Source organism: Mixophyes fleayi, chromosome 6 (assembly GCF_038048845.1).
Source record: "Mixophyes fleayi isolate aMixFle1 chromosome 6, aMixFle1.hap1, whole genome shotgun sequence".
Classification (NCBI taxonomy): domain Eukaryota; kingdom Metazoa; phylum Chordata; class Amphibia; order Anura; family Limnodynastidae; genus Mixophyes; species Mixophyes fleayi.
This window is the reverse complement of record NC_134407.1, coordinates 2,720,506-2,731,441: the sequence shown is the minus strand read 5'-3', so window position 1 is coordinate 2,731,441 and position 10,936 is coordinate 2,720,506. Positions and strand designations below refer to the sequence as shown.

The 10,936-nt window shown below is 39.5% G+C and overlaps 1 protein-coding gene across 4 annotated transcripts in view; it reads right to left on the bottom strand.

Moving 5' to 3' along the window:
• Positions 1-1,092: 1,092 nt before the first annotated feature.
• LOC142160711 (alpha-2-macroglobulin-like protein 1) overlaps positions 1,093-10,936 on the bottom strand; it is a 138,239-nt gene continuing 128,395 nt past the window's right edge. For all 4 annotated transcript variants that reach the window (XM_075215594.1, XM_075215592.1, XM_075215593.1 and 1 more), the window contains 6 exons: positions 10,516-10,634; positions 7,984-8,074; positions 7,594-7,662; positions 6,165-6,267; positions 5,433-5,474; positions 1,093-1,295 (listed from right to left, as the gene is read on the bottom strand). In XM_075215594.1, the coding sequence (XP_075071695.1) occupies positions 5,434-5,474; positions 6,165-6,267; positions 7,594-7,662; positions 7,984-8,074; positions 10,516-10,634 (423 nt within the window). In that variant the 3' untranslated portion in view covers positions 1,093-1,295; position 5,433. The remainder of the gene's footprint in view (positions 1,296-5,432; positions 5,475-6,164; positions 6,268-7,593; positions 7,663-7,983; positions 8,075-10,515; positions 10,635-10,936) is intronic.

The window sequence follows — 10,936 nt, the reverse complement described above, 5'->3', positions numbered from 1 at the left end:
GTTACAGGACAGTTGTAAATATTATGGAGAGGAAGATAATACTAATTAGAGCTTTTCTACAACAAAGACACTTTTATAAATGTGCCTGATGATATCTCAAGCACAATGTGCAGATCGATATGAACTATCAGGGAGATACCGTGTGTTGCACTTTATATAAACAATACATTGTTTCAGGGAGGGCTGGCAAATTTTAGTCTGGGGGCAAGACTCAACTCAGCAGCCTATTAGGAGCATTTTAAAGGGTAAAAATGGGTGGCTCAGTGATCAAGTCCAAGGTAGCCCACTATGGGACCGGGTCAGGTAGCAGATGCCCCCCTGCCCCCAGCCCAGCCTGCCCCTGCATTGTATCGGGTGGTTGGGGACAGCTGGAGTCTGTACAACAACTATGTAAGTACAATATAGTTTAGACATTTTCTAATAATAATAAAACGCTTCATCTATTGAATGTTTTACCTGGTTGATTTATAAAGTATCAGGAACATGATATCTCTGAGCCATCAGACTGCTTATTAGATTTACGAGCCTAGCCATGTACTGAGGTTTTTCTATAAACTGTTTCGTATTAAACTTGTATAATGGGGCACTGAAATCCAGGCACATATACTAAACCTCAATCAAAGGAAAAAACAAAACCGTTATTTGGATCTTCCACATAAACTTGCAATAAATCTATTACGGGGCCCGGAGGTGAGGTTAGCTTTTTCACCTATATGAGATACCATCAGGACACTATCCTACAGATGTGGGAGGAGCTTCCGCTGTTTGTTATGGAGTAAGAAAGCAACACTGACTTCTTATCAGAGATGCAGGGGAGAGTAGGGGTAACAATGTACAATGTATTTCATGTTTAATATTGAAAAATTTCACTGCTGGGTCTATTGGTCCTTCAACCTCAGGTTACATTTACAGCACCTTATAATTGTCGGTATAATTTCTATAAATTAATAGATTTCAGGACACAACTTTATCAGCTTGTTTAGCTGGTGTCTTTGTCTCACTGGTGACATTGTCATTTATACACAGTCTATTAAATAAGACAGTAACTCATCATATTAATCACATCCCGTCAATAATATACACAGACTCAAGTAACATTTTATATTAACAGAAGAGATTTATTCATTAACCGTAGATGATCAGCAGATGTCATCTCTAAGAGTGATGGAGTCTAAGTGTGTGTGAGAGAGTGTACGTGGCCAGAGGATCTCTAGGAACATGGTACAATGGGGTGCAGCTCTACAGGAATGATATTGAGTGTCGGGTCCAACTTTCCATGCGGAAAATTAACATCTCTAAAAAAGATTAAAATTGGAAATCAGTTGATCAGTCATGGTGGACAAAGTTCTTTAGTTTACATACATTCATACAGTGAGTCGGTGCTCAGCACGTACAAGAATAAGTGGGATGTTTCCAGAGCTCTACAGAGGAAAAACTTTGGACTTGTTGGTTATGATGAGAATGTGATTGGTGCTGCAAGGAATCAGTTTTCATGAGAGGGGACTCATTTATTCAAAAGTCTGCTCATCTGTGGATGCTAGTGTTTGTCAGAGAGATAATATATGAATTAATCTCGAGAAGCTTCCCTAATTATCATTATATGAACAATGTTCAATAAGTTGTTCAAAAGTATCTGCCACCTCGTCTTCTTCTTAACATTGTAACATGATATTTGGTACTCAGAAGATGTCCTACCAAGATTGTGTCTGTCCTGTGCTTAGCTAAAGGATGTTGGTAGAGATATGCAAAGTAGCTGGGAAATTCCCTGCAAATTGAGGTTCAATGTGGAACAGGCTGTTTCGCAGAGGTACAAAGTTCCATTATTGGTTTTTACATTTACATAGAATTTATAGTCTAGAAATAGAGACAGTCCATTCCTCCTGCTGTGTGGTGGTATTGGGACTGAGAGTGGGGATGAGACTAACTCAGCAAATATTTAACATTTGCAAGGCTACAGCAGCTGAAATTCATACAATTGAGTTGATATTGATTTGGTGTCAGGTGCTGGCTGGAAATTTTAGCCCGAAAGGCCAGGACTCTTCTCAACAGCCCATTAGGTACATTTTAATGGAAAAAAAATGCCGATAGCGCAGAGACTCAGCCCCAGGTAGCCCACTATGAGAGCCCCCAGTCCAGTCAGCCCCTGCTTCGTGTACTAGAATAATTGATACTACTATTATTGGTTATTTTTTTGCCTACTAGCTTGTGTGGCTAACACACCTATCACTGCTTAAATAGCTCTGTCATCAGGGACATTAACACTGCTGCTAAATTCATTGGTGCTGGTGCTCTAGTGCCTGTAGTGGAACAGTTGGCATGTCCAGCTCTGGTGCCGGTATTGGAGCAATAAACTTCTTAAAATCAATACAAGGAGAGGAAGGAAAATAGGATAAAGAATGTAAATGGAGACAGAGCCTAATGTCATCCAAGGTGACTCTCAATCAGGTGAATAATCATGAAGTACAGCCAAGCCTTGTACTTTTAGAGGACTTCATGTGACCATCTGCGACTGCAGCTGGAGGAGTTCAAAAGGGTGTTTCAGGATGCAAATGCTGGTCAGAGACCGACATCCAGATTCTGCTTCTCTGGAGACAACATCCATGCAGACACAACATTACGCATTGGCCCATTCAGAGCAAGGAAAATCCCCTCCCTCTGAAACTACTGTTGCTCCATATCAGACTCTGGCAATGTGTTCCCCATGCTTGTGGTGATGGTGACAGCATGCTGAAGGCCCGTATTCACCATATGGAGAACATCTCCTCGCAGCAGTAATGGATGTGACAGAGCTTGTTAAAGTTTATTTCAATTAAATTACTCATGATGCAGAACAAGTTAGTGTAAAACTGCGAATTTTCACAGAAAAAGTGAATATTCCTGCAAAATATTTTGTACTTTTAATTCTCTATACAAGTTGATAAGTCTTTAGACAATATATGTTCCTTCTAGATCAGATCAGTTGGGTTAATTTATTTTGTGTTAAAAATCAAGTTTTAAAAAATAAATCAAATAATCGTTAATCAATGATACAAAGGTCACCGAAATTAGCTGGAGGGTCCAATTTTGAAAAGTGAAAAGAATAAACAATGAAGATAAGGAAAAAAAATCATCCTTCCTCATAGTATAATATCTTGAATCAATGAATAGTTTACGAATAGAAGGAAATATTGTGACATAATAATAATGATGATGGAGAGCAGGATGGATGAGTTATAGGAATGGACAGTAATGATGGAGAGCAGGATGGATGAGTTATAGGAATGGTGGACAGTAACGATGGAGAGCAGGATGGATGAGTTATAGGAATGGAGGACAGTAATAATGGAGAGCAGGATGGATGAGTTATAGGAATGGAGGACAGTAACGATGGAGAGTAGGATGGATGAGTTATAGGAATGGTGGACAGTAATGATGGAGAGCAGGATGGATGAGTTATAGGAATGGTGGACAGTAATGATGGAGAGCAGGATGGATAAGTTATAGGAATGGAGGACAGTAATGATGGAGAGCAGGATAGATGAGTTATAGGAATGGTGGACAGTAATGATGGAGAGCAGGATGGATGAGTTATAGGAATGAAGGACAGTAATGATGGAGAGCAGGATGGATGAGTTATAGGAATGGACAGTAATGATGGAGAGCAGGATGGATGAGTTATAGGAATGGTGGACAGTAATGATGGAGAGCAGGATGGATGAGTTATAGGAATGGTGGACAGTGATGATGGAGAGCAGGATGTATGAGTTATAGGAATGGTGGACAGCAATGATGGAGAGCAGGATGGATGAGTTATAGGAATGGAGGACAGTAATGATGGAGAGCAGGATGGATGAGTTATAGGAATGGAGGACAGTAATGATGGAGAGCAGGATAGATGAGTTATAGGAATGTAGGGCAGTAATGATGGAGAGCAGGATGGATGAGTTATAGGAATGGAGGACAATAATGATGGAGAGCAGGATGGATGAGTTATAGGAATGGAGGACAATGATGATGGAGAGCAGGATGGATGAGTTATAGGAATGGAGGACAGTAATAATGGAGAGCAGGATGGATGAGTTATAGGAATGGAGGACAATGATAATGGAGAGCAGGATGGATGAGTTATAGGAATGGAGGACAGTAATGATGGAGAGCAGGATGGATGAGTTATAGGAATGGTGGACAGTAATGATGGAGAGCAGGATGGATGAGTTATAGGAATGGTGGACAGTAATGATGGAGAGCAGGATGGATGAGTTATAGGAATGGTGGACAGTGATGATGGAGAGCAGGATGGATGAGTTAAAGGAATGGTGGACAGTAATGACGGAGAGCAGGATGGATGAGTTATAGGAATGTTGGACAGTAATGATGTAGAGCAGGATGGATGAGTTATAGGAATGGAGGACAGTAATGACGGAGAGCAGGATGGATGAATTATAGGAATGGTGGACAGTAATGATGGAGAGCAGGATGAATGAGTTATAGGAATGGTGGACAGTAATGATGGAGAGCAGGATGGATGAGTTATAGGAATGGAGGACAGTGATGATGGAGAGCAGGATGGATGAGTTATAGGAATGGAGGACAGTAATGGTGGAGAGCAGGATGGATGAGTTATAGGAATGGAGGACAATGATGATGGAGAGCAGGATGGATGAGTTATAGGAATGGAGGACAATGATGATGGAGAGCAGGATGGATGAGTTATAGGAATGGAGGACAGTAATGATGAAGAGTAGGATGGATGAGTTATAGGAATGGAGGACAATGATGATGGAGAGCAGGATTGATGAGTTATAGGAATGGAGGACAGTAATGATGGAGAGCAGGATGGATGAGTTATAGGAATGGAGGACAGTAATGATGGAGAGCAGGATGGATGAGTTATAGGATTTGACAGTAATGATGGAGAGCAGGATGGATGAGTTATAGGAATGGTGGACAGTAATGATGGAAAGCAGGATGGATGAGTTATAGGAATGGTGGACAGTGATGATGGAGAGCAGGATGGATGAGTTAAAGGAATGGTGGACAGTAATGACGGAGAGCAGGATGGATGAGTTATAGGAATGTTGGACAGTAATGATGGAGAGCAGGATGGATGAGTTATAGGAATGGAGGACAGTAATGACGGAGAGCAGGATGGATGAATTATAGGAATGGTGGACAGTAATGATGGAGAGCAGGATAGATGAGTTATAAGAATGGAGGACAGTGATGATGGAGAGCAGGATAGATGAGTTATAGGAATGGAGGACAGTGATGATGGAGAGCAGGATGGATGAGTTATAGGAATGGTGGACAGTAATGACGGAGAGCAGGATAAATAAGTGGTAAGAATGGAGGACAGTGATGATGGAGAGCAGGATGGATAGGTTATAGGACCTCTTTGTATTGTTAGCTGTAAGCAAAGTGCAAAGAACGTAGAGCAGTGAGTGCACACTCACCTCAGGAGCAATTGTTCAGGTAGTCAATTGTCTTTTTTTCATCTGTAAGAATACAATAAATGGTCAGAAAGGTCACCTGACATTGGTCAGATCTGTCTCATGAAACAGGCAGTTGATTGAAAATAAAGCACAGTTCAAACATTCCAAAGAGAATTTCTCAATGCTGCTAAAAACAAAAAAATCACAAAACATCATATAGCATATTCTGTACATGTGGACTGGGTGACAAAGCGCTGTTTATCTAAACACATTGACTTAAACTTAGGGCTTCAATTACTGAACACCAAATGTTTGTGGCGTTATACAGTGAGCATGATATGCCTGTTTATTTTTTCTTTCTACATGTTATATTCTTCTGCACGGGAACCACTACTGAATTCTTTGTGAATGAACCATATTATATTCACTTTCCTGTATTTCAACCTTAGTGAAATTCACTAATTGCCCTAATCCACAGGAGACGCTTGAAGTCATCTGGTTGAATCTTCTTCCCCAGAACTGATGAATAAGGGAAACTAAGATCATCTGGGAAATTCATAAAGCTTCTCATAGCGCCAAAATCTTACAGTACTGACCGTGAAGTAGATTGATGAAATTTAGGCAAAATTAAGAGCAATAATTTACAGCAAATTTACACTTTGAAAAAAAAAAGATGATTTTCTAAACATGTAGATGAATGTGCCACACAGAGGTGAGGGGGTTAATGAGAGCGATGCTGTGGACTTGGGTTACCTGGCAGGTAATAGTCGAAGACTTTAATGATGGCAGGTTTGAGGTCTGTCACTGGCACTATCTGTTTAGCCACAATCTCCAGTGTCTGGGGCTCTGACGTGACCTGATGAGAGATACAGAGGTAAGAGTTAAATAATAATCCTAATAAAGGGTTAAAGAGTTAAATCCCACTGATAACAAATATACTATTTAATTAATAACACCTTGTGAAGTGGCTGTTGATGAATTATTCTTTTGATGTTGTTAGGTTCAGTTAAGAAATCAACAGGAGAGTTTCAATAGTAAGCTCTTGGGTCAAGTTTATATATAACACTTTCTTTCTGTCATTATGCTTCCTAACATCTCTCAGACACTTTCCGTATGTGAGACTCTGGAGTTTATTTGCTAACAATGTATTTAGGTGCAAAATGTACTGAAACACAACAATTTGTTGTTTTACTTTCCGAGTTAGTATTATTATCATTGTATTTATATAAGGGGAATTTGTGGTCCTCTATGAATAAATAATAATAATACTAATGGCAACATATTGCACAGTGCTTTACAGCTCCACCGATAATTATTTATTTATATCAGTCGCTGCCCCAGCGGAGCTTACAGTCTAAATTCTCTACTACACGCACCGCTAATACCAATCTTCCAGCAAATTTTTTGGAGGTTGTACAAGCACAGGGAGAACATACAAATGTCAGCTGGCCCAGGGCTGTGGGGAGGTAATGCTACCACTGTCCAACCCAATCTGGTGCAAGTCCTGACTCTGAACATCCCTGTGCAGGTTCACTATTTGTCAGAAATGTATTTTCAGTTTTATTTAAAAGTTGTTAATGGGATAAATTACAAAAAATTACTGTTAATCCGGATTTATCCAGCGACTGAATTCTAGCACACAGAAAGAATTCCGGTTGGACTGCTGGATAAACCGGGACTCCTGCTTGTGGTCATTTCCCTGCTCTGCATTAAAGGGCGCCTATCAAAATAACCAATAGACCAATATAATAAACTGTGTTTTCACACTAACATTTTATTGAAGCCAGTGTTGTGTTTTTGGTCTGTTCAAATGGTTAAACACTCTGTGAATATACTGAGAGTGTTTGTTATAGTGATCTGTGCTGAACTCAGATCAGGGCAGATAACACTGAAGTGGATGATGCATCCGTATTGGGATTACTCCCAGATCACCTCCCCGAAGCACAGAAAATGTCATCAATTAATTAGTGAGGATACAGCCACCTATTGTTATACAAGCAACTGATGAGCCGGATGGTGAAATGATTATTTATTCTCACAGAAAATATGAAATTGTAGAATTGTGCAACATTTTATCCAACAAAGATAGACTACAAATATACCGCTATAAATCTAAGTATAATGATACAGTAAATGAGCAGGGCGCAAAATCTGATATCCATACACTGTAAATTTTACTCACCTTGTCAATGTAAATGATCACAAGATCTTCTGAGGTCTCCACGCGTTTCACCAGCGGCTTTTTCTTCAACTGTAAAGAGGGAGAAACAGTTACATAATCTATTGAGGTGTTTATATCTTAATGAAGAATGCACAATATTTATATGGTTTTCACTTACATTTTTTTATTTATTCTCTTTATTTATTCTTTACAAATAATGATTCAATAGGCAGCATAATTCTTGTGTTTCTCTCTTTCTCTCTGCAGAAGAACAATCCATGCTTCCTACATGTTTTCCCCTATGCAGTCCAGTCAATACTACACTAAACATTACTCCACAGGAGTCAGCAGCAAACAGATAACATGAGCAATTTGTAATGAAAGTATTGACATGACAGTGTAAGGACTTACTTGGTCAGCGCAGTCTTCTTTGGGAACGTATCCTGACAACATTTTCACCTCCACAAGAGCCATGTTAGAAGAAGGTCGTTTCCCGGTGTACCTGTAGCAAGTGCGGATACATTATTATTATTATCTATTTAAACAGCGCTGTACATTGAAGTGATCATGACATGATAAAGACAAGTTACATACAATGACATTAAACAGGGGTAAAGGTGAGACTGGCCAAATGAGCTTACAATCTCTCTCTCTCTTTATTATATCATCTTAGAGATTCACAAAACTTACAGTACATGTTACATTATATTTAAATTCCTGGAGTAATGCCCCCTTTGTATGATGTGCCAATGTGATGCCCCTCAAGGTATGTGGCATGAAGGGAACCATCTCTGTAGTGACAGAAATAAAACATTTAAATGTCCTCTCTGGTTCCCGGAGAACAAAACTTTGACCCCAAATTGAGTTAGGTCTAGTACCTCATTCATCTTTATTCCCAGAATCTTACATGGGGGTATGAACTCCCATGTAATATGCCCGCCACCAGGTAGTCTCTAACCTGGTATCAAATTGCAGATGTGAAGTTAGTAATGTGACTTATTTCTAGTTATATTCAACATAGAATTAAATCTTCCCAGTTTCACATTATTTTAGAGTCCCGTTTAATTATTTGATATTTTAATTGTTCATCAATAAATGTAATGTAACATATAGTCCATTGCGTCACCAGAGCATAATACATAGGACAGACAACTAAAGGGTAGACATGCTTCAAATTGCCTCAAATTGGTTGAACCAGTTCTAAAGTTGGAAAATGTTTGAATTTTAGATAAATAATTTTTTTTTTAGGAAAGTGAGACAGATTGAACATGCAGGAGCTTACGTGTCTACATTGTATAGTGTTTTTAATGTTTTTTCCAAAACTTTGAACTCAAACTCAGTGATATTCAAGGTACAATTACAAAAAATTAAACATACTATAGAATATAACCTTTTAAACTCAAATTGTCCGAACAGGCAACACTTTATAGCTTTCTTGTTTAACATCAGTATTTTGAGCTTATACCAGGTGCAAAAAAATGTCCAGTAGAATATTTGCATCTTATACTACAGATAAAAAATTAGCTTATCAAAATGTACAGGTAAATTTCTGGGAAATCCTTTAATATATGAGCCCAGGATAGAGCTCCTATACCACCCTGTTGTGTTTCTGAGAACCAGCTAGGCTTGGTTTGCCACTGTTCCCTTTCTTTATCCCAAATTGTTCCCCTCTAACTGCAGTAGGTGGGACTTGCTGCTACCACCACTAGGCTCCTTCGCTGGCACATAGAGCCGCGTCCTTTTTGGTAACTTTCGCTGCTAGTTCACCCCCTTGCTGGGCACCTGGGCTAGTACCCCTGACTTCATCCTTTAGATCCGGGTTGTTGTGGATGGTTCCCCCTGGCCTATCACACTGGCCAGAGCTGCAGGTAGCGGGCAGAGTGTTGGTACTGGAATGCTGGGTCCCAGCCTCAGAACTGCCTGATAATGGATTAGATAGGTCTAATCAGCAGGTCACAGGAATTACAGCAGGTAAGTAGGTATCAAAGCAGGATCTTGAAGCAATGATGTTTATTAGCTCAAGAGTCCTAATAAGGACAGTTACACTAGTTTGTGGTACTAGTTCTCTTAGAAGGTACAGATGGTATAGTACTACATTATAATATCATCATCATCATTTATTTATATATAGCGCCACTCAAACAGTGCACTTTTTATACAGATTTACACAGATACCCTGGCAGGGGGTAATCCAGTCTCCTGCCCCTCTAACCAAGCCAAGTGCTTCATGCAGCCTGCACATATCTCAGCCTGGAGGGGTTTAACACCTTTTTACATTGCTGCTAGCGGCGCCACAACGTCTGAGGTTTTATATTGAATGTTTACCATCAGAATATAAAGTTTTCTCGAATCTTGCTTTTAGCGCAATTTAACTTGCAAAAATCATATTAATCTCTGATCACTTTCATAGGAATTCTACCAGCAAGTCTAATCACCCCTCCTGTGCTTTCAGGCTCAGTGTAGGTCACTCGGCGATGACAAGGTCTAATTAATATGAGATTACCTGTCTCCAGACAGTTGCAAAAACACATCCCCTCCACACCTATGCTTACTTGCGATTTCCTTTAGAAAAGTTACAAAGCCCAAACATGACACACTGTCTCAGAATCAATACCTCAGAAATCAGTATATTTCTAATACGCAGTATCAAAAATAAGTACATTTGCAATTTTATAAATTGGCACACTGCACTAATAATTTAAATATATTTATACAATAAGTTATCTAACCACAATATGCATGCCGTGCTTCCTCTCTGTTACCCTACAGTAGGATACTACATAAAGGCTTCAGGGTCTAAATTGAATGTAAGTTATTTGTTCCTGTTATCAGTAATTTACTGCAAAAATACTGTACATATATATTGAAGCAGGTTAGTAATAGCTCTTTTATAGAATATAGCGTGTTTATTGGAGAGGATTGATCAGCACTTGTGTTACTTACCGGATCTGCACTTTGATCTCCAGAAAGTTACTTTCTTCACGTTTTACACACACAGATTCTGCTGATAGTTCAAATGGAGCTTCTTTGTCAGAAGGTGGAGTATGATATCGCTGAACAACCTGCATAATAAATCATGGAAGATAAAGTAATGTATCTGTCTCCTAAGCAAGAAGAGCTGACACAACCAGAGCTCTGATCCTCCGCTGCCAGTCCAGGAATTACTAGCTCCATGGCCCCTCTTCTTCACCTACCCAGGAATGAAAGACACCACCAGAGCCTTGTCATCCTCATCTATCAAAGAATGAATTACTCAGCCAGAACCTGCTATCTCTCACCTATTTAAGAATGAATGACACAACCAGAACTATCTATCTTCATCTCCTTTCCAGGAATGATTGACACAACAATAACTTGGCTATCC